Consider the following 26,275-nt stretch of genomic DNA (forward strand, 5'->3'; position numbering starts at 1 on the left):
CTCACACGTATTCAGTCTATTTTTAGAATGCCGTTTCTTGACTTCTCTCTCTCTCGCTCACTTGCTCTCTCGCTCTCAAAACTCCGCGCTGCAGAAAAGTCGAAATTCAATTTTTGTCTCATTTGTTGATTCTTGAATTATGTTCCCGAAAAGGAATCGTCCTAAAAGGCACATTGCGCACAACATTTTAAAAAGGGCTGTGGCGCATTGCGTTAGTTGGTGGCCCGCGAATAATGCGATTGAGGTTCGAGTCCACTCTGAGGCGAAGTGGTTTTATTTTTATCTTAATTTTTTTTTATTTTACTTTGTTTTTTTGTTTTTTAATTTTTTGGTTTGTTTTCTAATTTTTTCTTGTGTTTTTTGTTTGTTTTTAATTTTGTAAGTTCTAAAAGCAGAAGCATTTTGAGCAAATATTTTAAATTCATTACTTTTGAACTAAAAGTTTATGAAATACGCATCCGAGTTTACTATTATAATCTTTTTTCATTTTTAATTTTTATTGAAGTATACAATTAAAATGCAATTCAGGGACTAAAAATAACAATAATTTTATTTTTTAAACAAAAAAGCAAGCACACAATCCCTAGAGAGAAATGATTTACACCGAAATCATTCAATCCATTAATGGTCTTTACCTTTCTTTCAATTTTAAAAATTTATATTAAATGAACAATGTTTAAAAAAAAAAAAAATACTTAAAAAAAAAAGGTTGCGTTCAGTCGGAGTTAAACTCGGTCCGACACGATCCGCAGTCGAGCGACTACACCCCTAGCCCACAGATCCTTAATACGATGTGCCAGTCAGATGCGAGATTGAGCCTTTTTCGCAGAGCAAACGAAATTGCACACTAACACAAGCAAAGAATCTAACACGGACAACGCACACTAGGAAAATTATAAATCCACTTTCTGAATCCACACCAAAAATTTTGCCGTACATTCAGTTGTATGTGCGTTACACCTCTTAGTGTTTATATTCTCTTTGGCCAGACCCACAGTTAAAGTGCTCTCCTCCTCGATTCTCATCCGAACGAAGGAGGTCGGTAACGAGCGCGCGCGCCATTTTCTAAACAAAAAAGTGTATTTCAGTGAATAAAAATGTCTGATTCTGCAGTTGCAACGTCCGCTTCCCCAGTGGCTGCCCCACCAGCGCCAGTTGAGAAGAAGGTGGCCGCCAAAAAGGCATCTGGATCCGCTGCTACAAAGGCAAAGAAGACCACTGCCCCGCCATCGCATCCGCCAACTCAGCAAATGGTAGACGCTTCCATCAAGAATTTGAAGGAGCGTGGCGGCTCATCGCTTCTGGCAATCAAGAAATATATCAGTGCCACTTATAAATGCGATGCCCAGAAGCTGGCTCCATTCATCAAGAAGTACTTGAAATCTGCCGTGGTCAATGGAAAGCTGATTCAAACAAAGGGAAAGGGTGCGTCTGGCTCATTTAAACTGTCGGCCTCCGCCAAGAAGGATCCCAAGCCAAAGGTTGCGTCTGCTGAGAAGAAAGTGAAAAGCAAGAAGGTAGCCGCCAAGAAGACCGGAGCCACCGCCAAGAAGGCTGCCACGGGAGCTGCCGACAAGAAGCCCAAGGCTAAGAAGGCTGTTGCCACCAAAAAGACCGCCGAGAAGAAGAAAACGGAGAAGACGAAGGCCAAGGATGCCAAGAAAACTGGAACCGTAAAGGCAAAGCCAGCAGCAACAAAGGCCAAGTCGACGGCAGCGAAGCCGAAGGCGGCCAAAGCACCAAAAGCCAAACCAGCGGCGTCTGCTAAACCCAAAAAGGCGGTGAAGAAAGCAGCTGCTCCTGCTACCGCTAAGAAGCCGAAAGCCAAGACTACGGCTGCTAAGAAGTAAATTGTGAAAAAGTACAGTACCTGGTACACGCTCGCAATCGCAATTTCAGATTTCGAAATCTGAAATTAGTTTAACAAGCCCTTTTCAGGGCTACAACTTTGGTTAACAAGAGAAAGGAACTTTCAATTGAAAACATATTGTACATTTAATGTATCCATTTATATTGTGGCACCTGGCCGCCAGTAGAAAGTATATCAGTTCATAGAGGAGACATTGCACAATTTCTTTGTAAATAGATGTTAATGATCAAGTCCTTTAAAAAAATGGTGCACCAAATTGATAATTTTATATTTTATGGCAAATGGCCAATGGCAAATGGTTTATGGTATATTGAAAATTTAGTTTCTTTGGTAAAATATGTTGTGGCCCTGAAAAGGGCCGTTTTGGATCTTTCTCCGCATCCGCAGCAAGAGAAAATTACTTGGAGCTGGTGTACTTGGTGACAGCCTTGGTTCCCTCACTAACGGCGTGCTTGGCCAACTCTCCGGGCAGGAGCAGGCGAACAGCCGTTTGGATTTCCCGACTGGTGATGGTCGAGCGCTTGTTGTAGTGAGCCAGACGAGAGGCCTCGGCAGCAATGCGCTCGAAGATATCATTCACAAAGCTGTTCATGATGCTCATCGCCTTCGACGAAATGCCGGTGTCAGGATGGACCTGCTTCAGGACCTTGTAAATGTAGATGGCGTAGCTCTCCTTCCTCTTGCGCTTCTTCTTCTTGTCGGTCTTGGTGATGTTCTTCTGGGCCTTGCCAGCCTTCTTGGCTGCCTTTCCACTAGTTTTAGGCGGCATTATTCACTTCACTTATGATTTCACAAACACAATTCACTGATCATAGTGGTGCGAAGAGAGTGTTCAGCTTTATACTTTTTTTCGAGCAATGTTTTCAGGTCTATGGCACCCACCCCTAACTGAACGCGCAGGCAGACGAAAAAGTATAAATACGTGGCTACCCGGGGCTGGGCGAGCATTCAGTGTGTTTTCAGTGTGTAAAGTGAACCAAGTGAAATACTCGTAAAGCAAAATGTCTGGTCGTGGAAAAGGTGGCAAAGTGAAGGGAAAGGCAAAGTCCCGCTCGAACCGTGCCGGTCTTCAGTTCCCAGTGGGCCGTATTCACCGTCTGCTCCGCAAGGGCAACTATGCCGAGCGTGTTGGTGCCGGCGCTCCTGTTTACCTAGCTGCCGTGATGGAATATCTGGCCGCTGAGGTTCTCGAGTTGGCTGGCAATGCTGCCCGTGACAACAAGAAGACTAGGATTATCCCGCGTCATCTGCAGCTGGCCATCCGCAACGACGAGGAGTTGAACAAGCTGCTCTCCGGTGTCACCATTGCCCAGGGCGGAGTGCTGCCCAACATCCAGGCCGTTCTGTTGCCCAAGAAGACCGAGAAGAAGGCTTAATCGTTTTAAAAGCGGAGCTCATTTGTACATACAAACATATACCCAACCGTCCTTTTCAGGACGACCACGTTATTACCAAAGAATAGAAGATTTACATATACGAATATGATTTAATTTCAAAAATAAACTATAAAACTGCTTGAAATATAACATTGAGACTTAAATGAATTCAAATGGTACAAATGGTAGGTTCACAATACTATTCGGAAGCTAATGTTTGATTTGTTCGGCCGTCGGTCCAGTAGATTAGTGGTCGAAAGCTACAGGATCTAAATGTTCAATTCTTAGATTACATTGGCGACTCACTCGTATTTCTTCCTCAAAAGATGTAACGAGTTGCCGTTTACGCTTACACTTTTCCGTTGCAAGCAGTACAGTTTGTACAAAATACATTCATCCCATGTGCATGTGTAGTTTGATATTTCAGTGACCGATTGTTTTCCAGCGCATTTTAATATTATTGTATTATAAATATTATTGAAAATTTGTCTTCTCTCGAAATTTTAATGGTGGTCCTGAAAAGGACCGATTGCAGAATGAAGTACAAGCTGTACTAGTTTTTTAACCGCCGAAGCCGTACAGGGTGCGGCCTTGCCTCTTCAGGGCGTACACAACATCCATGGCTGTGACAGTCTTCCTCTTGGCGTGTTCGGTGTAGGTGACGGCATCACGGATAACGTTCTCCAAGAACACCTTCAGAACGCCACGTGTTTCCTCGTAAATGAGTCCAGAGATGCGCTTTACGCCGCCACGACGAGCCAAACGGCGGATAGCTGGCTTCGTGATACCCTGGATGTTATCACGCAGCACTTTGCGATGACGCTTGGCGCCTCCTTTTCCCAAGCCTTTGCCTCCTTTACCGCGACCAGTCATTTTCACTCTTTTCTACTGTTAACACGTTAACACACTGCACGAAAGTCACTGAAGAACTAATTCCAAATTTTCGGCGTGCCCCTATATATACCTAAAACGCCAGAAACACGAGCGAGTCCGAACGATATGTCCGCCTCGCTCTCCGCTCGACAAATGAGATGGCCTCTGCTTCTCTCTCTTTTCAACCCTCCACGTTTTGCTATATAAGTAGGTAGCAAATGCGGCGATCGTTTATTGTGTTTTGAAACGTGAAGTGAACGTGAACAGCAGTGAATTCGAAAATGGCCCGTACCAAGCAAACCGCTCGCAAATCGACTGGTGGCAAGGCGCCACGCAAACAACTGGCTACTAAGGCCGCTCGTAAGAGCGCCCCAGCCACCGGAGGCGTGAAGAAGCCCCATCGCTATCGCCCTGGAACTGTTGCCCTGCGTGAGATCCGTCGCTACCAGAAGAGTACCGAGCTGCTGATCCGCAAACTGCCTTTCCAGCGTCTGGTGCGTGAAATCGCTCAGGACTTCAAGACTGACCTGCGATTCCAGAGCTCGGCGGTGATGGCTCTGCAGGAAGCTAGCGAAGCCTATCTGGTTGGCCTCTTTGAAGATACTAACTTGTGCGCCATTCATGCCAAGCGTGTCACCATCATGCCCAAGGACATCCAGTTGGCCCGTCGCATTCGCGGCGAGCGAGCTTAAGTTGAGACGGCTTCAACTGGCTGCCAATGCTCCAGCATACTTTGTACAAATCGGTCCTTTTCAGGACCACAAATTACGTTCAATGAGATATTAATTTTAATTCAGCAAGCATTCCACGTAGATAAAATTAAGAAATAGTCGGAAGTATGAAAGACATGGTCAATACTTTCAAACATCAGAAAAAAATCGAAAATCTATCAAATATATTCTTATTATAACCTAGTGAACATAATGAAACAAAATAAGATTAGAAAATTACAGATTTTATATTTTTTCTTAATCGCTAACTTCATGGCGACCTATGTCTATGGACCATTCAGTGGAGTATTTTTGTCTTGGGTAAATATAAAACAAGTTATAAAAGACAGCATTTTGTGTCATATCTTGATGTAAATGACTTTAACTTTAATGTTTATCAACGAACGTGACAATATATGTTTAATTTCTTATTTTCAAATATGTTTTTAAAAACATTTCACTTGTGATTTCGGCAAACTTTTAAAATTAGTATGGTTTAATGGGACAAGAACGCTCAACGTTAAACATAAGTAATAAATTGAAAACTTATTTAAAACAGTCTGAAAATAAAACATATACATTATTTAATGCATTATTTATTATATTTAATAAAAAAAGATTCTAAATTACATATTTTATGTTTTTTTAGGTTAAATGAGTGCGACTTCTACGTACGCACACTCTAAAAATGAGTGTGGTTCAATGGGACAAAAACGCTCAACATTAGACATAATTAAAAATTCGAAAAATTATTAAATACAGTCTGAAAATAAAACATATACATTATTCAATGTATTATTTATTATATTATATAAAAAAAGATTCAAAATTATATAATTTATGTTTTTTTGTAAGAAAAATTGAGTGCGTGAAGCCGCACACTTTTAAAATGTGTGTGGTTTAATGGGACAAGAACGCTCAGCATTAGACATCAGTAAAAAATCGAAATATTATTAAAAACAGTCTGAAAATAACACATATACACTATTCAATGCTTTACTTATTATGTTAAATAAAAAAAAGAATCAAAAATATGTATTTTATGTTTTTTTTTTAATGTAAAATTCAGTGCGGCCTCTACCTAATTCATATATGGGACGCAAAGTATCCGAATTTGGAAAAACTATTTATAAAATTGCCTGAAAAGCTAAATCCACTTAAACAAAGACAAAATTCATTTCATAAAATTGCAAATAAATGTAATGTTTCGAAAGATTAATATTTTTAACAGTCCGAAAACTATTATCGAATGTAGTCTGATAGACAACTTTGTACGTAGCCAAGGGACAACTTGAAACAAGAATTAAAATACCTAAATTAATGATAAGTGATTATATTTTTGGTTTTTCGTAAAGTAAAAGGTTCGAATTTTATTTTTTATTAACAAGATTCCAAGCATTTCAGAGATTTCATATTTTAAAATGGGTTTTTAAAAAAATTGTTCATGTTACGAATGTCAATGTTGAAGTTCATGCAGCAATAAAAAGTCACAAAAACAAGATACTTACAATTCGAAAACGGTAATTGATTAATTCATCTTTTAAGGATGTATACCAATAAAAACATATTTTCTATTTAAAATCTTAAGCACTGAAAACAAGAAAATAAGTTTGCACTTCAAGCAAACATTAGCAGAGCAAATGACTGATGCCAGACCCACAGTTAAAGTGCTCTCCTCCTCGATTCTCATCCGAACGAAGGAGGTCGGTAACGAGCGCGCGCGCCATTTTCTAAACAAAAAAGTGTATTTCAGTGAATAAAAATGTCTGATTCTGCAGTTGCAACGTCCGCTTCCCCAGTGGCTGCCCCACCAGCGCCAGTTGAGAAGAAGGTGGCCGCCAAAAAGGCATCTGGATCCGCTGCTACAAAGGCAAAGAAGACCACTGCCCCGCCATCGCATCCGCCAACTCAGCAAATGGTAGACGCTTCCATCAAGAATTTGAAGGAGCGTGGCGGCTCATCGCTTCTGGCAATCAAGAAATATATCAGTGCCACTTATAAATGCGATGCCCAGAAGCTGGCTCCATTCATCAAGAAGTACTTGAAATCTGCCGTGGTCAATGGAAAGCTGATTCAAACAAAGGGAAAGGGTGCGTCTGGCTCATTTAAACTGTCGGCCTCCGCCAAGAAGGATCCCAAGCCAAAGGTTGCGTCTGCTGAGAAGAAAGTGAAAAGCAAGAAGGTAGCCGCCAAGAAGACCGGAGCCACCGCCAAGAAGGCTGCCACGGGAGCTGCCGACAAGAAGCCCAAGGCTAAGAAGGCTGTTGCCACCAAAAAGACCGCCGAGAAGAAGAAAACGGAGAAGACGAAGGCCAAGGATGCCAAGAAAACTGGAACCGTAAAGGCAAAGCCAGCAGCAACAAAGGCCAAGTCGACGGCAGCGAAGCCGAAGGCGGCCAAAGCACCAAAAGCCAAACCAGCGGCGTCTGCTAAACCCAAAAAGGCGGTGAAGAAAGCAGCTGCTCCTGCTACCGCTAAGAAGCCGAAAGCCAAGACTACGGCTGCTAAGAAGTAAATTGTGAAAAAGTACAGTACCTGGTACACGCTCGCAATCGCAATTTCAGATTTCGAAATCTGAAATTAGTTTAACAAGCCCTTTTCAGGGCTACAACTTTGGTTAACAAGAGAAAGGAACTTTCAATTGAAAACATATTGTACATTTAATGTATCCATTTATATTGTGGCACCTGGCCGCCAGTAGAAAGTATATCAGTATACCAGGTTCATAGAGGAGACATTGCACAATTTCTTTGTAAATAGATGTTAATGATTAAGTCCTTTAAAAAAATGGTGCACCAAATTGATAATTTTATATTTTATGGCAAATGGTTTAGTGGTATATTGAAAATTTAGTTTCTTTGGTAAAATATGTTGTGGCCCTGAAAAGGGCCGTTTTGGATCTTTCTCCGCATCCGCAGCAAGAGAAAATTACTTGGAGCTGGTGTATTTGGTGACAGCCTTGGTTCCCTCACTAACGGCGTGCTTGGCCAACTCTCCGGGCAGGAGCAGGCGAACAGCCGTTTGGATTTCCCGACTGGTGATAGTCGAGCGCTTGTTGTAGTGAGCCAGACGAGAGGCCTCGGCAGCAATGCGCTCGAAGATATCATTCACAAAGCTGTTCATGATGCTCATCGCCTTCGACGAAATGCCGGTGTCAGGATGGACCTGCTTCAGGACCTTGTAAATGTAGATGGCGTAGCTCTCCTTCCTCTTGCGCTTCTTCTTCTTGTCGGTCTTGGTGATGTTCTTCTGGGCCTTGCCAGCCTTCTTGGCTGCCTTTCCACTAGTTTTAGGCGGCATTATTCACTTCACTTATGATTTCACAAACACAATTCACTGATCATAGTGGTGCGTTCAGTTTCAGTTTCAGTTTATTGTCGGTTTCTTTTTGGGTTTAGATACATAGTTAATCTTATATAGTAGTAATACAAAAATGACAAGTTTATGTTTACTTAGCTTAGTTAGTGTTACATTTTTAACCCTGCGCTTTCAAGCTTTTCCGGGCGTTCGTTTTTACATTATGATTTATCTTTATTTGTACTCTGTACGGCATTGATATTAGTGTATTTGTATTTTGTTTCTTATATTTACTTATATTCAGGGAAAAATGTTTACAAAACAGAAAAACCTGAGAGAATGATGATTGATTTTTGGTTGTTGTGTTCTTAAAAGCTAGAGAAGACTAAGATTAATGGGAAGGGTGGGGGCGTATTTACAAAGGATGGTGTATACAAGGTATTTAAGGCACGGTGGCTGGTGTTTATTATAAAATATTTTTACTGGTTTGTGTTGTATACCAGATTGTTTGGGTTTATGGAGTCATGCCTCCTATGATAAAATATCAGTTTATTATTTGTATTGTATATTATTCCTATTTCTTTGAGGTAGTTTATATGGTTTATTGCTAAATTATGAATGGAAAAGTTAATAGGAGGTTGTTTTTGGGCGACGCTGTTTGAGATCAGATGATTACTATTGTTTCGGTTGTTTTCAACGAATTGTTCGATAATTTTGAATATTTGGGTATCGATGCGCTTGGTTTGTGTTAGTTGGTATAGGTTGCTGTTGTTTATAAAGTGATTTGTTATGGAGTTTCTGGCAGAGGAGCCCAGGGCTCTACGTAGTATTTTTCGTTCAAAAAGTCTTAGATTTTCCATTTCACTTGATTTTAAGTTGAACCAGGCTATGTGGCCGTATGTGAGTATTGGTTGTATTAATTTTTTATATATTAGCGATCTTATTTTGATTAATTCTTTGTTTGAATCTGATGCATTTGTTCCGAGTGAACCAAAAGCTTTATGAATTTGGGCTATTTGAATTTTCGCTTTTTTAAGGAGATATTGTGTGTTTGGCTTAAAACTTAGTTTTTCGTCATAGTATACTCCCAGGTATTTTATTTCCTTTACATTTTTTATTTCAGTGTTTCTGTTGACATATATTTTGGGTTGAAAATTACGAGCATTTGGGTATAGATTACGTATCACGTGACCTTTTAATATGGTGCTTTCACATTTGCTGGTATTTAGTTTGAGTCGCCATTTATTAAAATAGTCGGACAGTTGATCAAGGTATTCGTTTAGGTCAGTCTCTGCATTGGAGATTCTGGCTCCCGAGGCGAGCAGTAGGATGTCGTCAGCGTATACAAATGGCTGGATTATGGCTCTGGATGTTGAGTTAAGATGTCGCTGAAATTCTGGAAGGTCTGCTAAGTAGATGTTATACAGGATGGGAGCTAGGGTGGATCCTTGTGGGACTCCTGCGACTATTTCCCGGATAAGTGAGCGTTCAGTACCATCAGAGCTGATTACGTAGAAGGAACGGTTTGTTAGGTAGTTAAATATTATTTTAGTCAGATGCTGGTTAAAGTTGTGTAGGTGGCACATTTTATATATCAGTGCATTTGTCCAGACCGTATCAAATGCTTTTTCGAAGTCCAGGGCACATGCTATGACGGCTCGTTTGTTACTTATATTGGAGTATATAAAGTTATTAGCGGCTGCTAGTGAATGGGATATTGACATATTTTTCCGGAATCCAAATTGAAATGGTTGGAGGATTGTGTTATTTTCTAGATGTTCTGTTAGTTTCAAGGCAAGTATTTTTTCTAGTAGTTGGCTTATTGCAGATAGTATTGAGATTGGTCTGAATCCCAGAAGGGATTCATGATTAGCTTTTGGTTTTGGAATGGCAATTACTTTGCTGCATTTCCAGCTGCTAGGGAAGTATGATATGTTTAAGCAGTGATTAAATATCCGTGCAATGTGGCTTAGTACCGGTATATTCATTCTTTTTAGAAGGTAGTTGCTCGTTCCATCTGGACCGAGCGTTTTCTTTGCGTTTCCACTCTTTATAAGCTCAAAAAGTTGATTGCTGTTCGTGAACCCGTGTTCTTCCGCATTTTGCCAGTTTCCATCAGCTGTAATAATTTCATTAAAGGTGATGGATGGGCTATTTTCGTTTGAGAATGTTTCCCTTACTGTGCTTTGGATTAGGTTAGCATGAGGCTGGTGCTGTGGGTTTGCTGTCGATAGGCTGTCATTTTGCTTGTGAATTCGTTCAAAGGACCAAGCAAGTCCATTTATTTTATCAAATTCTGTTTTTAAGATGGCTGGAGTATTTATATCAATGGTTTGTATTTCAACTGGTGTGAGTATTATGTTTTGATTTCTATGGTTAGGTTGTGTGAGTTTCAGAGTTTTTAAGCTTATGTTCCTTGGTTTTAGGTGTTGTATTGTATGTTGTATGTAGTTTATGTGGCTGATTTTTAGTAGATTGTTTATTTCCACTTTTAACAGTTTTATTTCATTGTTAATGTACTGTTTTTCATGTGATGAAAGGGAAAATATGTGTCGAAATAGGTACCGTCTGAGATACCGGCAGTGTTTTATAAGTTGCAGGCAGGTAGGACTAGGACGTACGATTTTGTTTGGCTTTTTTGGATCTATTTTAATGATTGGTATGGCTTCGGTGGAGTTTAATGCTTTATCTATTGCTTGATTAAGTTTAATTATGTGGTTGTCGATCTGTTCGGAGGTTTGGTTCAGGCAATTTGGGACTGGTGATAGATTTGTTAGGATGGTCCTGTTCCATATTAACGAGTCCATTTGTTTAAAGTTGTAGATTTTTTTCGGGTCTATTTCCTCTAGTACAAACGGTTCAAGATTTAGTTTAATTTCTACTCCAAAATGGTCTGATGGGAAGTCTTTGGTTATTTTGCATATATTGCCAGTTTCTATTGATAATTCGTTTGAACATATAAAAAAGTCTATTGATGAGTCTATTATTTGGTTGGGCCGGGTGGGTTCTATTGTTGAAAGTAATGTAAGATTGGGTTGGTTTGTGAGCCAATCGTAAAGTAATTGTCCATTTGAATTAAGGTGTCTGGGGTTATGGTTTGGTATATGCCAGCTAGGGTGTTTCGCATTAAGATCACATCCGATTATTATTGGGCTATTGTTGGTCTGTTCATTTATATGGTTTATTATATTGTTTAGGTCTCCTGTGTGAAGCAGAGTCCCTGGTCTTTTGTATAGTGTGACTAATACAATGCTGTGCCTTTCTTGTCGTCGATTTAGGTAACAGATTTGGATTGCAACTGCTTCGATGTTGATTGTGGCTGGTATGTTCAGCTGTTGATATTTCATTCCGTTTTTTGTTGCAATGGCTACTGAGGCTTTGGAGTATCGATTATTGGTTTCTGGCTGATTGTTTGGTCTTTGGCGGGTAAATTGGTATTGTGAGAGATTGGGGTTATGGGTGTCGGATAGGCGATGTTCTGCTATAAGCATGGCATTTGGCCTGTGCTTTAGAATATATTTCTCAAGCTCAGCTCGTTTGTAAAGCTGTCTAAGTCCGTTTACATTTTGGAATATACATTTAAACTTCATTGTGATATTTTTACGATAAAATCAAGTAATATTTGTTTTTTGGTGTTTTGGTTGTGATTGCTTGGGTATTTCTGAATGGTTTCTTGCATTATTTCTATGCAGTCCACAATATTTTTCCCAAATAGTTTCATTGAGTCATTATTAAGGTCTTCAAACGTGAATTTATTGGTGTTTCCTGTTTTGTTAATAGGGGTTTTCTTTATTGTTGTTGTTTCGTTATTATGGTGGTAATTTGTTCTTAGGGCGGCTGAGTAGCTTACGCCTTCTTTTATTTGGTTTTGTGTTTTGTTATAGGTTGGCGGGTTTATTTTTTTATATAGAGTGTGGGATTGTCTGTTACGTCTATCTATTGCCTCTTTTATATATTTTTTGCGTGTAGGGCAAATTCTTGCGTTGGCTGTGTGTCGTCCGTTGCAGTTGACGCATTGGGTCACGTTTTCCAATTTTTCGTCTTCATTTTCGGGTTTTTTAATTTTACATTGCCCGGGGGCGTGCGTTTCAATGCATTTTACGCATCTGTAAGGCATGTTACAGTTTGAAGCGACGTGATGAAAACGTTGACACTTGCGGCATTGCTTTATTTCTTTAGGGTGCGGTTTATACGATTCTATGTGTACCTTGCAGTTTAGCAAATATCGAATTTTAAAGATATTTGATATGTCTTTAGATTTTTTGATAACTATGTGCCAGTGCTTGGTTTTAAATGGTTCTACTGATAAGATTTCAAAATCCGGAGTAGCTTCTTGTAGCGCACTCTTTACTTCTTCTTTACTGAAGACGGTGGGTGGTATTTTTTTAATTACTATGTTATGGGGTTTCATTTCTTTAGGAGTATAGGTGAAAAAATTCATTTTATTTTTAGCGAATATAGTTTTAGTTTTTTCAAGTGTTTCTATATTATAAAGTTTGATGTGCGTTACATTTTTGTTGAGGATGTTGAGAGAATATTTATGGCTTATAATGTCTTTAAGTTTGGATGGGTTTTCATTGTAAAGGACAATTACAGGGAGGTTCTTAGCGTTGTTCTCACCTTCTGATGTTGATTTTGGTTGGGCTGCGTTTGATGTTGTAGACGCCTTCTTGTTCGTGGTCTTCTTGTTTTGAACCTTCTGGTATTTTGTTGATCCAGATGTTTCTAGGGGGGGATACATGTTGTTTTTTTCATTTCCATCAGATTTAGCGTTTTTTGCGATGATGGCTTGGAGACGTTTGTTCTCCTCTCTTAGAAGTTTCATTTCTTGAAGTAGTCCTTGGAGCTCGGAATTGGATAAATTGGACTGCTCATCTTCCTCCTCTTCGCAGTCAGTAGAACTGTCGGAGCTGGAGTCACATTCATATTCCTCATATTCGTCGTCTTCGGATGTGTGTCGACGTTTAGTATTTCCGGATTCGAAATCCATTTCTTCACCGCTAACGTGAGTTGGGTCCCCGCCCGTTGAATTGTTATTGTCTGCTATTGCAGCATCCTGACTGTTAGTTGGATGTGCAAAGCTCGTTGTCATTGTAGAGTTTAGTTTTGGAATACATTCCAATGTTGGTTTATCGGGTGTTTCTGGTTGTAAGTTAATTTTGTTTTTTTTTGCAGTTTTAGTGTATGGCATGTTTTTTTGTTTAAAGAACACTTTATGGGGTTGACATTTTTTGCTTATCTTTGCGTTGGCAAGTTGTTGTTTAAATGTTTCGATTACTGAGGGATCCACTTTGAACTTTCGATTTTGATTCAGTCACTATCTGATTTAATTCAGTCACTATCTGTGTTTTCACTTTTCTCGGAATTTGCGTTTTTTCTTAGAATTCTAAGAGAGCAAGTTTTTCCGAGAAGCCTTCTTGGCTGCCTTTCCACTAGTTTTAGGCGGCATTATTCACTTCACTTATGATTTCACAAACACAATTCACTGATCATAGTGGTGCGAAGAGAGTGTTCAGCTTTATACTTTTTTTCGAGCAATGTTTTCAGGTCTATGGCACCCACCCCTAACTGAACGCGCAGGCAGACGAAAAAGTATAAATACGTGGCTACCCGGGGCTGGGCGAGCATTCAGTGTGTTTTCAGTGTGTAAAGTGAACCAAGTGAAATACTCGTAAAGCAAAATGTCTGGTCGTGGAAAAGGTGGCAAAGTGAAGGGAAAGTAGGGATGTCAAATATTTTAAAAATATCGTATCGCTGATATATTTTCTCTAAGAAAAATATCAATATGATTTATAATATATCGCCAAAAAAACATTGATATATCGATACTTTTGATATTTATACCCTTGTAGAGGGTATTATAATTTCAGTCAGATGTTTGCAACGCAGTGAAGGAGACCTTTCCGGCCACATAAAGTATATATATTCTTGATCAGCACCAATAGCCGAGTCTATCTATCCATGTCCGTCTGTCCGTCTGTCCATCTGTCCGTCTGTCCGTTTCTATGCGAACTAGTCTCTCAGTTTTAAAGCTATCGCGATGAAACTTTCCGGAAAGTCTTCTTTCTATTGCAGGTAGTACATATTTCGGAGCGAGCCAGATCGGACCACTATATCTTAAGGCTCCCATAGGAATATTCAAACATATATAAGAAAATTCTTGTTAATTTGTAGGAAGTAGGCGTTTTAATTATTGACTACTTAAAAACAAAATTCAAAAATAGGAACACTGAATCTGGAATCCCTGGAACTGCACCGAGTGAGTATTACTTTATCTGCAAGGGTATATAAGCTTCGGCTGGCCGAAGGTAGCTTCCTTTCTTGTTTTTCATTTGAGTTTCAAAATTTTAGCCGCGAAAATAAACTAACAACAAAGACTTTTGCCCTAAAATTAATGTAAAACCACTAGAAAAGTATAAACAATATAATTTCTTATTTTATTAGTTCCACACATAAAAGTGTTTGTTTTTCAAGTGGGATAACATATTTTATGTATTCCCACTTGTTTTAATAGTTTTCAAACAAAGTTTGCACTTAGTTTGTTTTTCTTAATTTCACCGAAATAAATTTTAACACGCTTAATTTTTTTGTGCACAGATGAGAGAAAGATATGGGCACTTCCATATTGTCGCTCAGGACATTTGCACATCTTTAAAGTTTAAAAAAAAATTGTAAAAAAATTGATTTTAATTTTAATAATGGGCTTTTCTATTTACTCTTCCCAAGCTCTATTTTGTGAAAAATATTGATTTTGTTCCATTTTTAGTTTTTAAGATATCGTTAAAAAACTGCCGTATTCGCTCGGGACAAAAATAGAAGTGGATTTCGGGGAAGTTCATTCAACAACAGAATTTAGTGAATTCTGATGAAATATTTGAATGCGATTTTTTTTAGAATGTTGTCCAAACATGTCACTTTGAAATGGTTTTGGTTTAACTTAAAAATTGTTGCCGTTTTTTTTTAGTTTCAACCAGATTCGTTTGGGACATGTCGCTCGGGACATTTTTTCTTAGCGTTTATTTCTTAAAGGTGTATTTCTGTACCTCTATCCCTTAATTACTGGCTGTTTTGCATTTAACTTAATAGTTTAACATAACAAATTAAGCATTCAGTACAGAATAATGTCACATATTACCATTCCTAAAGGATAAATTAACAACTGAAGACAGGTCCAAAAAATAATAAAAAAATAGCTAAAAACTAATTTTTGCGTATATTGGTGGGGTTTGTCAAAGTCCCGCTCGAACCGTGCCGGTCTTCAGTTCCCAGTGGGCCGTATTCACCGTCTGCTCCGCAAGGGCAACTATGCCGAGCGTGTTGGTGCCGGCGCTCCTGTTTACCTAGCTGCCGTGATGGAATATCTGGCCGCTGAGGTTCTCGAGTTGGCTGGCAATGCTGCCCGTGACAACAAGAAGACTAGGATTATCCCGCGTCATCTGCAGCTGGCCATCCGCAACGACGAGGAGTTGAACAAGCTGCTCTCCGGTGTCACCATTGCCCAGGGCGGAGTGCTGCCCAACATCCAGGCCGTTCTGTTGCCCAAGAAGACCGAGAAGAAGGCTTAATCGTTTTAAAAGCGGAGCTCATTTGTACATACAAACATATACCCAACCGTCCTTTTCAGGACGACCACGTTATTACCAAAGAATAGAAGATTTACATATACGAATATGATTTAATTTCAAAAATAAACTATAAAACTGCTTGATATATAACATTGAGACTTAAATGAACTCAAATGGTACAAATGGTAGGTTCACAATACTATTCGGAAGCTAATGTTTGATTTGTTCGGCCGTCGGTCCAGTAGATTAGTGGTCGAAAGCTACAGGATCTAAATGTTCAATTCTTAGATTACATTGGCGACTCACTCGTATTTCTTCCTCAAAAGATGTAACGAGTTGCCGCTTACGCTTACACTTTTCTGTTGCAAGCAGTACAGTTTGTACAAAATACATTCATCCCATGTGCATGTGTAGTTTGATATTTCAGTGACCGATTGTTTTCCAGCGCATTTTAATATTATTGTATTATAAATATTATTGAAAATTTGTCTTCTCTCGAAATTTTAATGGTGGTCCTGAAAAGGACCGATTGCTGAATGAAGTACAAGCTGTACTAGTTTTTTAACCGCCGAAGCCGTACAGGGTGCGGCCTTGCCTCTTCAGGGCGTACACAACATCCATGGCTGTGACAGTCTTCCTCTTGGCGTGTTCGGTGTAGGTGACGGCATCACGGATAACGTTCTCCAAGAACACCTTCAGAACGCCACGTGTTTCCTCGTAAATGAGTCCAGAGATGCGCTTTACGCCGCCACGACGAGCCAAACGGCGGATAGCTGGCTTCGTGATACCCTGGATGTTATCACGCAGCACTTTGCGATGACGCTTGGCGCCTCCTTTTCCCAAGCCTTTGCCTCCTTTACCGCGACCAGTCATTTTCACTCTTTTCTACTGTTAACACGTTAACAGACTGCACGAAAGTCACTGAAGAACTAATTCCAAATTTTCGGCGTGCCCCTATATATACCTAAAACGCCAGAAACACGAGCGAGTCCGAACGATATGTCCGCCTCGCTCTCCGCTCGACAAATGAGATGGCCTCTGCTTCTCTCTCTTTTCAACCCTCCACGTTTTGCTATATAAGTAGGTAGCAAATGCGGCGATCGTTTATTGTGTTTTGAAACGTGAAGTGAACGTGAACAGCAGTGAATTCGAAAATGGCCCGTACCAAGCAAACCGCTCGCAAATCGACTGGTGGCAAGGCGCCACGCAAACAACTGGCTACTAAGGCCGCTCGTAAGAGCGCCCCAGCCACCGGAGGCGTGAAGAAGCCCCATCGCTATCGCCCTGGAACTGTTGCCCTGCGTGAGATCCGTCGCTACCAGAAGAGTACCGAGCTGCTGATCCGCAAACTGCCTTTCCAGCGTCTGGTGCGTGAAATCGCTCAGGACTTCAAGACTGACCTGCGATTCCAGAGCTCGGCGGTGATGGCTCTGCAGGAAGCTAGCGAAGCCTATCTGGTTGGCCTCTTTGAAGATACTAACTTGTGCGCCATTCATGCCAAGCGTGTCACCATCATGCCCAAGGACATCCAGTTGGCCCGTCGCATTCGCGGCGAGCGAGCTTAAGTTGAGACGGCTTCAACTGGCTGCCAATGCTCCAGCATACTTTGTACAAATCGGTCCTTTTCAGGACCACAAATTACGTTCAATGAGATATTAATTTTAATTCAGCAGCAGCAACGTATATAAAATTAAGAAATAGTCGGAAGTATGAAAGACATGGTCAATACTTTCAAACATCTGAAAAAAATCGAAAATCTATCAAATATATTCTTATTATAACCTAGTGAACATAATGAAACAAAATAAGATTAGAAAATTACAGATTTTATATTTTTTCTTAATCGCTAACTTCATGGCGACCTATGTCTATGGACCATTCAGTGGAGTATTTTTGTCTTGGGTAAATATAAAACAAGTTATAAAAGACAGCATTTTGTGTCATATCTTGATGTAAATGACTTTAACTTTAATGTTTATCAACGAACGTGACAATATATGTTTAATTTCTTATTTTCAAATATGTTTTTAAAAACATTTCACTTGTGATTTCGGCAAACTTTTAAAATTAGTATGGTTTAATGGGACAAGAACGCTCAACGTTAAACATAAGTAATAAACTTATTTAAAACAGTCTGAAAATAAAACATATACATTATTTAATGCATTATTTATTATATTTAATAAAAAAAGATTCTAAATTACATATTTTATGTTTTTTTAGGTTAAATGAGTGCGACTTCTACGTACGCACACTCTAAAAATGAGTGTGGTTCAATGGGACAAAAACGCTCAACATTAGACATAATTAAAAATTCGAAAAATTATTAAAAACAGTCTGAAAATAAAACATATACATTATTCAATGTATTATTTATTATATTATATAAAAAAAGATTCAAAATTATATAATTTATGTTTTTTTGTAAGAAAAATTGAGTGCGTGAAGCCGCACACTTTTAAAATGTGTGTGGTTTAATGGGACACGAACGCTCAGCATTAGACATCAGTAAAAAATCGAAATATTATTAAAAACAGTCTGAAAATAACACATATACACTATTCAATGCTTTACTTATTATGTTAAATAAAAAAAAGAATCAAAAATATGTATTTTATGTTTTTTTTTAAATGTAAAATTCAGTGCGGCCTCTACCTAATTCATATATGGGACTCAAAGTATCCGAATTTGGAAAAACTATTTATAAAATTGCCTGAAAAGCTAAATCCACTTAAACAAAGACAAAAATCATTTCATAAAATTGCAAATAAATGTAATGTTTCGAAAGATTAATATTTTTAACAGTCCGAAAACTATTATCGAATGTAGTCTGACAGACAACTTTGTACGTAGCCAAGGGACAACTTGAAACAAGAATTAAAATACCTAAATTAATGATAAGTGATTATATTTTTGGTTTTTCGTAAAGTAAAAGGTTCGAATTTTATTTTTTATTAACAAGATTCCAAGCATTTCAGAGATTTCATATTTTAAAATGGGTTTTTAAAAAAATTGTTCATGTTACGAATGTCAATGTTGAAGTTCATGCAGCAATAAAAAGTCACAAAAACAAGATACTTGCAATTCGAAAACGGTAATTGATTAATTCATCTTTTAAGGATGTATACCAATAAAAACATATTTTCTATTTAAAATCTTAAGCACTGAAAACAAGAAAATAAGTTTGCACTTCAAGCAAACATTAGCAGAGCAAATGACTGATGCCAGACCCACAGTTAAAGTGCTCTCCTCCTCGATTCTCATCCGAACGAAGGAGGTCGGTAACGAGCGCGCGCGCCATTTTCTAAACAAAAAAGTGTATTTCAGTGAATAAAAATGTCTGATTCTGCAGTTGCAACGTCCGCTTCCCCAGTGGCTGCCCCACCAGCGCCAGTTGAGAAGAAGGTGGCCGCCAAAAAGGCATCTGGATCCGCTGCTACAAAGGCAAAGAAGACCACTGCCCCGCCATCGCATCCGCCAACTCAGCAAATGGTAGACGCTTCCATCAAGAATTTGAAGGAGCGTGGCGGCTCATCGCTTCTGGCAATCAAGAAATATATCAGTGCCACTTATAAATGCGATGCCCAGAAGCTGGCTCCATTCATCAAGAAGTACTTGAAATCTGCCGTGGTCAATGGAAAGCTGATTCAAACAAAGGGAAAGGGTGCGTCTGGCTCATTTAAACTGTCGGCCTCCGCCAAGAAGGATCCCAAGCCAAAGGTTGCGTCTGCTGAGAAGAAAGTGAAAAGCAAGAAGGTAGCCGCCAAGAAGACCGGAGCCACCGCCAAGAAGGCTGCCACGGGAGCTGCCGACAAGAAGCCCAAGGCTAAGAAGGCTGTTGCCACCAAAAAGACCGCCGAGAAGAAGAAAACGGAGAAGACGAAGGCCAAGGATGCCAAGAAAACTGGAACCGTAAAGGCAAAGCCAGCAGCAACAAAGGCCAAGTCGACGGCAGCGAAGCCGAAGGCGGCCAAAGCACCAAAAGCCAAACCAGCGGCGTCTGCTAAACCCAAAAAGGCGGTGAAGAAAGCAGCTGCTCCTGCTACCGCTAAGAAGCCGAAAGCCAAGACTACGGCTGCTAAGAAGTAAATTGTGAAAAAGTACAGTACCTGGTACACGCTCGCAATCGCAATTTCAGATTTCGAAATCTGAAATTAGTTTAACAAGCCCTTTTCAGGGCTACAACTTTGGTTAACAAGAGAAAGGAACTTTCAATTGAAAACATATTGTACATTTAATGTATCCATTTATATTGTGGCACCTGGCCGCCAGTAGAAAGTATATCAGTATACCAGGTTCATAGAGGAGACATTGCACAATTTCTTTGTAAATAGATGTTAATGATCAAGTCCTTTAAAAAAATGGTGCACCAAATTGATAATTTTATATTTTATGGCAAATGGCCAATGGCAAATGGTTTATGGTATATTGAAAATTTAGTTTCTTTGGTAAAATATGTTGTGGCCCTGAAAAGGGCCGTTTTGGATCTTTCTCCGCATCCGCAGCAAGAGAAAATTACTTGGAGCTGGTGTATTTGGTGACAGCCTTGGTTCCCTCACTAACGGCGTGCTTGGCCAACTCTCCGGGCAGGAGCAGGCGAACAGCCGTTTGGATTTCCCGACTGGTGATGGTCGAGCGCTTGTTGTAGTGAGCCAGACGAGAGGCCTCGGCAGCAATGCGCTCGAAGATATCATTCACAAAGCTGTTCATGATGCTCATCGCCTTCGACGAAATGCCGGTGTCAGGATGGACCTGCTTCAGGACCTTGTAAATGTAGATGGCGTAGCTCTCCTTCCTCTTGCGCTTCTTCTTCTTGTCGGTCTTGGTGATGTTCTTCTGGGCCTTGCCAGCCTTCTTGGCTGCCTTTCCACTAGTTTTAGGCGGCATTATTCACTTCACTTATGATTTCACAAACACAATTCACTGATCATAGTGGTGCGAAGAGAGTGTTCAGCTTTATACTTTTTTTCGAGCAATGTTTTCAGGTCTATGGCACCCACCCCTAACTGAACGCGCAGGCAGACGAAAAAGTATAAATACGTGGCTACCCGGGGCTGGGCGAGCATTCAGTGTGTTTTCAGTGTGTAAAGTGAACCAAGTGAAATACTCGTAAAGCAAAATGTCTGGTCGTGGAAAAGGTGGCAAAGTGAAGGGAAAGGCAAAGTCCCGCTCGAACCGTGCCGGTCTTCAGTTCCCAGTGGGCCGTATTCACCGTCTGCTCCGCAAGGGCAACTATGCCGAGCGTGTTGGTGCCGGCGCTCCTGTTTACCTAGCTGCCGTGATGGAATATCTGGCCGCTGAGGTTCTCGAGTTGGCTGGCAATGCTGCCCGTGACAACAAGAAGACTAGGATTATCCCGCGTCATCTGCAGCTGGCCATCCGCAACGACGAGGAGTTGAACAAGCTGCTCTCCGGTGTCACCATTGCCCAGGGCGGAGTGCTGCCCAACATCCAGGCCGTTCTGTTGCCCAAGAAGACCGAGAAGAAGGCTTAATCGTTTTAAAAGCGGAGCTCATTTGTACATACAAACATATACCCAACCGTCCTTTTCAGGACGACCACGTTATTACCAAAGAATAGAAGATTTACATATACGAATATGATTTAATTTCAAAAATAAACTATAAAACTGCTTGAATATATAACATTGAGACTTAAATGAACTTCAAATGGTACAAATGGTAGGTTCACAATACTATTCGGAAGCTAATGTTTGATTTGTTCGGCCGTCGGTCCAGTAGATTAGTGGTCGAAAGCTACAGGATCTAAATGTTCAATTCTTAGATTACATTGGCGACTCACTCGTATTTCTTCCTCAAAAGATGTAACGAGTTGCCGCTTACGCTTACACTTTTCCGTTGCAAGCAGTACAGTTTGTACAAAATACATTCATCCCATGTGCATGTGTAGTTTGATATTTCAGTGACCGATTGTTTTCCAGCGCATTTTAATATTATTGTATTATAAATATTATTGAAAATTTGTCTTCTCTCGAAATTTTAATGGTGGTCCTGAAAAGGACCGATTGCTGAATGAAGTACAAGCTGTACTAGTTTTTTAACCGCCGAAGCCGTACAGGGTGCGGCCTTGCCTCTTCAGGGCGTACACAACATCCATGGCTGTGACAGTCTTCCTCTTGGCGTGTTCGGTGTAGGTGACGGCATCACGGATAACGTTCTCCAAGAACACCTTCAGAACGCCACGTGTTTCCTCGTAAATGAGTCCAGAGATGCGCTTTACGCCGCCACGACGAGCCAAACGGCGGATAGCTGGCTTCGTGATACCCTGGATGTTATCACGCAGCACTTTGCGATGACGCTTGGCGCCTCCTTTTCCCAAGCCTTTGCCTCCTTTACCGCGACCAGTCATTTTCACTCTTTTCTACTGTTAACACGTTAACACACTGCACGAAAGTCACTGAAGAACTAATTCCAAATTTTCGGCGTGCCCCTATATATACCTAAAACGCCAGAAACACGAGCGAGTCCGAACGATATGTCCGCCTCGCTCTCCGCTCGACAAATGAGATGGCCTCTGCTTCTCTCTCTTTTCAACCCTCCACGTTTTGCTATATAAGTAGGTAGCAAATGCGGCGATCGTTTATTGTGTTTTGAAACGTGAAGTGAACGTGAACAGCAGTGAATTCGAAAATGGCCCGTACCAAGCAAACCGCTCGCAAATCGACTGGTGGCAAGGCGCCACGCAAACAACTGGCTACTAAGGCCGCTCGTAAGAGCGCCCCAGCCACCGGAGGCGTGAAGAAGCCCCATCGCTATCGCCCTGGAACTGTTGCCCTGCGTGAGATCCGTCGCTACCAGAAGAGTACCGAGCTGCTGATCCGCAAACTGCCTTTCCAGCGTCTGGTGCGTGAAATCGCTCAGGACTTCAAGACTGACCTGCGATTCCAGAGCTCGGCGGTGATGGCTCTGCAGGAAGCTAGCGAAGCCTATCTGGTTGGCCTCTTTGAAGATACTAACTTGTGCGCCATTCATGCCAAGCGTGTCACCATCATGCCCAAGGACATCCAGTTGGCCCGTCGCATTCGCGGCGAGCGAGCTTAAGTTGAGACGGCTTCAACTGGCTGCCAATGCTCCAGCATACTTTGTACAAATCGGTCCTTTTCAGGACCACAAATTACGTTCAATGAGATATTAATTTTAATTCAGCAGCAGCAACGTATATAAAATTAAGAAATAGTCGGAAGTATGAAAGACATGGTCAATACTTTCAAACATCAGAAAAAAATCGAAAATCTATCAAATATATTCTTATTATAACCTAGTGAACATAATGAAACAAAATAAGATTAGAAAATTACAGATTTTATATTTTTTCTTAATCGCTAACTTCATGGCGACCTATGTCTATGGACCATTCAGTGGAGTATTTTTGTCTTGGGTAAATATAAAACAAGTTATAAAAGACAGCATTTTGTGTCATATCTTGATGTAAATGACTTTAACTTTAATGTTTATCAACGAACGTGACAATATATGTTTAATTTCTTATTTTCAAATATGTTTTTAAAAACATTTCACTTGTGATTTCGGCAAACTTTTAAAATTAGTATGGTTTAATGGGACAAGAACGCTCAACGTTAAACATAAGTAATAAATTGAAAACTTATTTAAAACAGTCTGAAAATAAAACATATACATTATTTAATGCATTATTTATTATATTTAATAAAAAAAGATTCTAAATTACATATTTTATGTTTTTTTAGGTTAAATGAGTGCGACTTCTACGTACGCACACTCTAAAAATGAGTGTGGTTCAATGGGACAAAAACGCTCAACATTAGACATAATTAAAAATTCGAAAAATTATTAAATACAGTCTGAAAATAAAACATATACATTATTCAATGTATTATTTATTATATTATATAAAAAAAGATTCAAAATTATATAATTTATGTTTTTTTGTAAGAAAAATTGAGTGCGTGAAGCCGCACACTTTTAAAATGTGTGTGGTTTAATGGGACAAGAACGCTCAGCATTAGACATCAGTAAAAAATCGAAATATTATTAAAAACAGTCTGAAAATAACACATATACACTATTCAATGCTTTACTTATTATGTTAAATAAAAAAAAGAATCAAAAATATGTATTTTATGTTTTTTTTTTAATGTAAAATTCAGTGCGGCCTCTACCTAATTCATATATGGGACGCAAAGTATCCGAATTTGGAAAAACTATTTATAAAATTGCCTGAAAAGCTAAATCCACTTAAACAAAGACAAAATTCATTTCATAAAATTGCAAATAAATGTAATGTTTCGAAAGATTAATATTTTTAACAGTCCGAAAACTATTATCGAATGTAGTCTGATAGACAACTTTGTACGTAGCCAAGGGACAACTTGAAACAAGAATTAAAATACCTAAATTAATGATAAGTGATTATATTTTTGGTTTTTCGTAAAGTAAAAGGTTCGAATTTTATTTTTTATTAACAAGATTCCAAGCATTTCAGAGATTTCATATTTTAAAATGGGTTTTTAAAAAAATTGTTCATGTTACGAATGTCAATGTTGAAGTTCATGCAGCAATAAAAAGTCACAAAAACAAGATACTTACAATTCGAAAACGGTAATTGATTAATTTATCTTTTAAGGATGTATACCAATAAAAACATATTTTCTATTTAAAATCTTAAGCACTGAAAACAAGAAAATAAGTTTGCACTTCAAGCAAACATTAGCAGAGCAAATGACTGATGCCAGACCCACAGTTAAAGTGCTCTCCTCCTCGATTCTCATCCGAACGAAGGAGGTTGGTAACGAGCGCGCGCGCCATTTTCTAAACAAAAAAGTGTATTTCAGTGAATAAAAATGTCTGATTCTGCAGTTGCAACGTCCGCTTCCCCAGTGGCTGCCCCACCAGCGCCAGTTGAGAAGAAGGTGGCCGCCAAAAAGGCATCTGGATCCGCTGCTACAAAGGCAAAGAAGACCACTGCCCCGCCATCGCATCCGCCAACTCAGCAAATGGTAGACGCTTCCATCAAGAATTTGAAGGAGCGTGGCGGCTCATCGCTTCTGGCAATCAAGAAATATATCAGTGCCACTTATAAATGCGATGCCCAGAAGCTGGCTCCATTCATCAAGAAGTACTTGAAATCTGCCGTGGTCAATGGAAAGCTGATTCAAACAAAGGGAAAGGGTGCGTCTGGCTCATTTAAACTGTCGGCCTCCGCCAAGAAGGATCCCAAGCCAAAGGTTGCGTCTGCTGAGAAGAAAGTGAAAAGCAAGAAGGTAGCCGCCAAGAAGACCGGAGCCACCGCCAAGAAGGCTGCCACGGGAGCTGCCGACAAGAAGCCCAAGGCTAAGAAGGCTGTTGCCACCAAAAAGACCGCCGAGAAGAAGAAAACGGAGAAGACGAAGGCCAAGGATGCCAAGAAAACTGGAACCGTAAAGGCAAAGCCAGCAGCAACAAAGGCCAAGTCGACGGCAGCGAAGCCGAAGGCGGCCAAAGCACCAAAAGCCAAACCAGCGGCGTCTGCTAAACCCAAAAAGGCGGTGAAGAAAGCAGCTGCTCCTGCTACCGCTAAGAAGCCGAAAGCCAAGACTACGGCTGCTAAGAAGTAAATTGTGAAAAAGTACAGTACCTGGTACACGCTCGCAATCGCAATTTCAGATTTCGAAATCTGAAATTAGTTTAACAAGCCCTTTTCAGGGCTACAACTTTGGTTAACAAGAGAAAGGAACTTTCAATTGAAAACATATTGTACATTTAATGTATCCATTTATATTGTGGCACCTGGCCGCCAGTAGAAAGTATCAGTATACCAGGTTCATAGAGGAGACATTGCACAATTTCTTTGTAAATAGATGTTAATGATCAAGTCCTTTAAAAAAATGGTGCACCAAATTGATAATTTTATATTTTATGGCAAATGGCCAATGGCAAATGGTTTATGGTATATTGAAAATTTAGTTTCTTTGGTAAAATATGTTGTGGCCCTGAAAAGGGCCGTTTTGGATCTTTCTCCGCATCCGCAGCAAGAGAAAATTACTTGGAGCTGGTGTACTTGGTGACAGCCTTGGTTCCCTCACTAACGGCGTGCTTGGCCAACTCTCCGGGCAGGAGCAGGCGAACAGCCGTTTGGATTTCCCGACTGGTGATAGGTCGAGCGCTTGTTGTAGTGAGCCAGACGAGAGGCCTCGGCAGCAATGCGCTCGAAGATATCATTCACAAAGCTGTTCATGATGCTCATCGCCTTCGACGAAATGCCGGTGTCAGGATGGACCTGCTTCAGGACCTTGTAAATGTAGATGGCGTAGCTCTCCTTCCTCTTGCGCTTCTTCTTCTTGTCGGTCTTGGTGATGTTCTTCTGGGCCTTGCCAGCCTTCTTGGCTGCCTTTCCACTAGTTTTAGGCGGCATTATTCACTTCACTTATGATTTCACAAACACAATTCACTGATCATAGTGGTGCGAAGAGAGTGTTCAGCTTTATACTTTTTTTCGAGCAATGTTTTCAGGTCTATGGCACCCACCCCTAACTGAACGCGCAGGCAGACGAAAAAGTATAAATACGTGGCTACCCGGGGCTGGGCGAGCATTCAGTGTGTTTTCAGT

At 40.1% G+C, this 26,275-nt stretch overlaps 18 protein-coding genes across 18 annotated transcripts; 10 read left to right on the plus strand and 8 right to left on the minus strand.

Annotated features, from left to right (window-relative positions):
- The first annotated feature begins 1,097 nt into the window (after positions 1-1,097).
- LOC123002860 (histone H1-like) lies at positions 1,098-1,850 on the plus strand. Its single transcript, XM_044393527.2, has one exon. It carries the CDS (start codon positions 1,098-1,100, stop codon positions 1,848-1,850), a length of 753 nt encoding a protein of 250 aa, XP_044249462.1.
- Positions 1,851-2,267: 417 nt separating this feature from the next.
- On the minus strand, positions 2,268-2,639 carry LOC123002941 (histone H2B). The gene has a single exon (XM_044393712.2). It carries the CDS (start codon positions 2,637-2,639, stop codon positions 2,268-2,270), a length of 372 nt encoding a protein of 123 aa, XP_044249647.1.
- Positions 2,640-2,871: 232 nt separating this feature from the next.
- Positions 2,872-3,252, plus strand: LOC123002939 (histone H2A). Its single transcript, XM_044393708.2, has one exon. The coding sequence runs from the start codon at positions 2,872-2,874 to the stop codon at positions 3,244-3,246; it is 375 nt and encodes a 124-aa protein (XP_044249643.1). The 3' UTR covers positions 3,247-3,252.
- A 555-nt stretch (positions 3,253-3,807) lies between these two features.
- Positions 3,808-4,119, minus strand: LOC123002942 (histone H4). The gene has a single exon (XM_044393713.2). It carries the CDS (start codon positions 4,117-4,119, stop codon positions 3,808-3,810), a length of 312 nt encoding a protein of 103 aa, XP_044249648.1.
- Positions 4,120-4,400: 281 nt separating this feature from the next.
- On the plus strand, positions 4,401-4,811 carry LOC138911845 (histone H3). The gene has a single exon (XM_070211421.1). It carries the CDS (start codon positions 4,401-4,403, stop codon positions 4,809-4,811), a length of 411 nt encoding a protein of 136 aa, XP_070067522.1.
- Positions 4,812-6,591: 1,780 nt separating this feature from the next.
- Positions 6,592-7,344, plus strand: LOC123002945 (histone H1-like). Its single transcript, XM_044393719.2, has one exon. It carries the CDS (start codon positions 6,592-6,594, stop codon positions 7,342-7,344), a length of 753 nt encoding a protein of 250 aa, XP_044249654.1.
- A 413-nt stretch (positions 7,345-7,757) lies between these two features.
- LOC123002948 (histone H2B) lies at positions 7,758-8,129 on the minus strand. Its single transcript, XM_070217919.1, has one exon. It carries the CDS (start codon positions 8,127-8,129, stop codon positions 7,758-7,760), a length of 372 nt encoding a protein of 123 aa, XP_070074020.1.
- A 1,362-nt stretch (positions 8,130-9,491) lies between these two features.
- Positions 9,492-13,317, minus strand: LOC138913682 (uncharacterized). The gene is made up of 2 exons (XM_070217916.1): positions 12,747-13,317; positions 9,492-9,629 (listed from the first exon to the last, which is right to left on the minus strand). Exons 1-2 carry the CDS (start codon positions 13,315-13,317, stop codon positions 9,592-9,594), a joined length of 609 nt encoding a protein of 202 aa, XP_070074017.1. The 3' UTR covers positions 9,492-9,591.
- Positions 13,318-13,807: 490 nt separating this feature from the next.
- LOC123002947 (histone H2A) lies at positions 13,808-15,691 on the plus strand. Its single transcript, XM_070219539.1, has 2 exons — positions 13,808-13,834; positions 15,362-15,691. Exons 1-2 carry the CDS (start codon positions 13,808-13,810, stop codon positions 15,689-15,691), a joined length of 357 nt encoding a protein of 118 aa, XP_070075640.1.
- Positions 15,692-16,252: 561 nt separating this feature from the next.
- On the minus strand, positions 16,253-16,564 carry LOC123002951 (histone H4). Its single transcript, XM_044393727.2, has one exon. It carries the CDS (start codon positions 16,562-16,564, stop codon positions 16,253-16,255), a length of 312 nt encoding a protein of 103 aa, XP_044249662.1.
- A 281-nt stretch (positions 16,565-16,845) lies between these two features.
- LOC138911844 (histone H3) lies at positions 16,846-17,256 on the plus strand. Its single transcript, XM_070211420.1, has one exon. The coding sequence runs from the start codon at positions 16,846-16,848 to the stop codon at positions 17,254-17,256; it is 411 nt and encodes a 136-aa protein (XP_070067521.1).
- A 1,771-nt stretch (positions 17,257-19,027) lies between these two features.
- LOC123002944 (histone H1-like) lies at positions 19,028-19,780 on the plus strand. Its single transcript, XM_044393718.2, has one exon. The coding sequence runs from the start codon at positions 19,028-19,030 to the stop codon at positions 19,778-19,780; it is 753 nt and encodes a 250-aa protein (XP_044249653.1).
- A 426-nt stretch (positions 19,781-20,206) lies between these two features.
- Positions 20,207-20,578, minus strand: LOC123002949 (histone H2B). Its single transcript, XM_044393725.2, has one exon. It carries the CDS (start codon positions 20,576-20,578, stop codon positions 20,207-20,209), a length of 372 nt encoding a protein of 123 aa, XP_044249660.1.
- Positions 20,579-20,810: 232 nt separating this feature from the next.
- On the plus strand, positions 20,811-21,191 carry LOC123002946 (histone H2A). The gene has a single exon (XM_044393720.2). It carries the CDS (start codon positions 20,811-20,813, stop codon positions 21,183-21,185), a length of 375 nt encoding a protein of 124 aa, XP_044249655.1. The 3' UTR covers positions 21,186-21,191.
- A 557-nt stretch (positions 21,192-21,748) lies between these two features.
- Positions 21,749-22,060, minus strand: LOC123002950 (histone H4). Its single transcript, XM_044393726.2, has one exon. It carries the CDS (start codon positions 22,058-22,060, stop codon positions 21,749-21,751), a length of 312 nt encoding a protein of 103 aa, XP_044249661.1.
- Positions 22,061-22,341: 281 nt separating this feature from the next.
- Positions 22,342-22,752, plus strand: LOC138911843 (histone H3). The gene has a single exon (XM_070211419.1). The coding sequence runs from the start codon at positions 22,342-22,344 to the stop codon at positions 22,750-22,752; it is 411 nt and encodes a 136-aa protein (XP_070067520.1).
- A 1,778-nt stretch (positions 22,753-24,530) lies between these two features.
- On the plus strand, positions 24,531-25,283 carry LOC123002927 (histone H1-like). Its single transcript, XM_044393684.2, has one exon. It carries the CDS (start codon positions 24,531-24,533, stop codon positions 25,281-25,283), a length of 753 nt encoding a protein of 250 aa, XP_044249619.1.
- A 424-nt stretch (positions 25,284-25,707) lies between these two features.
- On the minus strand, positions 25,708-26,080 carry LOC123002931 (histone H2B). Its single transcript, XM_044393689.2, is given in 2 exon segments — positions 25,708-25,821; positions 25,823-26,080. Coding segments are annotated over 2 exon segments (372 nt in total).
- Positions 26,081-26,275: the final 195 nt, after the last annotated feature.

The sequence above is a fragment of the Drosophila takahashii genome, chromosome 2L (assembly GCF_030179915.1).
Source record: "Drosophila takahashii strain IR98-3 E-12201 chromosome 2L, DtakHiC1v2, whole genome shotgun sequence".
In the NCBI taxonomy this organism is placed as follows: domain Eukaryota; kingdom Metazoa; phylum Arthropoda; class Insecta; order Diptera; family Drosophilidae; genus Drosophila; species Drosophila takahashii.

Bases quoted from the DNA above. Each gene is read 5' to 3' on its own strand.
- LOC123002860 (XM_044393527.2), top strand. From the start codon at position 1,098: ATGTCTGATTCTGCAGTTGCAACGTCCGCTTCCCCAGTGGCTGCCCCA.
- LOC123002941 (XM_044393712.2), bottom strand. From the start codon at position 2,639: ATGCCGCCTAAAACTAGTGGAAAGGCAGCCAAGAAGGCTGGCAAGGCC.
- LOC123002939 (XM_044393708.2), top strand. From the start codon at position 2,872: ATGTCTGGTCGTGGAAAAGGTGGCAAAGTGAAGGGAAAGGCAAAGTCC.
- LOC123002942 (XM_044393713.2), bottom strand. From the start codon at position 4,119: ATGACTGGTCGCGGTAAAGGAGGCAAAGGCTTGGGAAAAGGAGGCGCC.
- LOC138911845 (XM_070211421.1), top strand. From the start codon at position 4,401: ATGGCCCGTACCAAGCAAACCGCTCGCAAATCGACTGGTGGCAAGGCG.
- LOC123002945 (XM_044393719.2), top strand. From the start codon at position 6,592: ATGTCTGATTCTGCAGTTGCAACGTCCGCTTCCCCAGTGGCTGCCCCA.
- LOC123002948 (XM_070217919.1), bottom strand. From the start codon at position 8,129: ATGCCGCCTAAAACTAGTGGAAAGGCAGCCAAGAAGGCTGGCAAGGCC.
- LOC138913682 (XM_070217916.1), bottom strand. From the start codon at position 13,317: ATGCCATACACTAAAACTGCAAAAAAAAACAAAATTAACTTACAACCA. The intron at 9,630-12,746 runs GTGAGAACAACG...CTACGTAATCAG, and splicing joins ACCAAAATCAACATCAGAAG to CTCTGATGGTACTGAACGCT.
- LOC123002947 (XM_070219539.1), top strand. From the start codon at position 13,808: ATGTCTGGTCGTGGAAAAGGTGGCAAA. The intron at 13,835-15,361 runs GTGAAGGGAAAG...GGTTTGTCAAAG, and splicing joins GTCGTGGAAAAGGTGGCAAA to TCCCGCTCGAACCGTGCCGG.
- LOC123002951 (XM_044393727.2), bottom strand. From the start codon at position 16,564: ATGACTGGTCGCGGTAAAGGAGGCAAAGGCTTGGGAAAAGGAGGCGCC.
- LOC138911844 (XM_070211420.1), top strand. From the start codon at position 16,846: ATGGCCCGTACCAAGCAAACCGCTCGCAAATCGACTGGTGGCAAGGCG.
- LOC123002944 (XM_044393718.2), top strand. From the start codon at position 19,028: ATGTCTGATTCTGCAGTTGCAACGTCCGCTTCCCCAGTGGCTGCCCCA.
- LOC123002949 (XM_044393725.2), bottom strand. From the start codon at position 20,578: ATGCCGCCTAAAACTAGTGGAAAGGCAGCCAAGAAGGCTGGCAAGGCC.
- LOC123002946 (XM_044393720.2), top strand. From the start codon at position 20,811: ATGTCTGGTCGTGGAAAAGGTGGCAAAGTGAAGGGAAAGGCAAAGTCC.
- LOC123002950 (XM_044393726.2), bottom strand. From the start codon at position 22,060: ATGACTGGTCGCGGTAAAGGAGGCAAAGGCTTGGGAAAAGGAGGCGCC.
- LOC138911843 (XM_070211419.1), top strand. From the start codon at position 22,342: ATGGCCCGTACCAAGCAAACCGCTCGCAAATCGACTGGTGGCAAGGCG.
- LOC123002927 (XM_044393684.2), top strand. From the start codon at position 24,531: ATGTCTGATTCTGCAGTTGCAACGTCCGCTTCCCCAGTGGCTGCCCCA.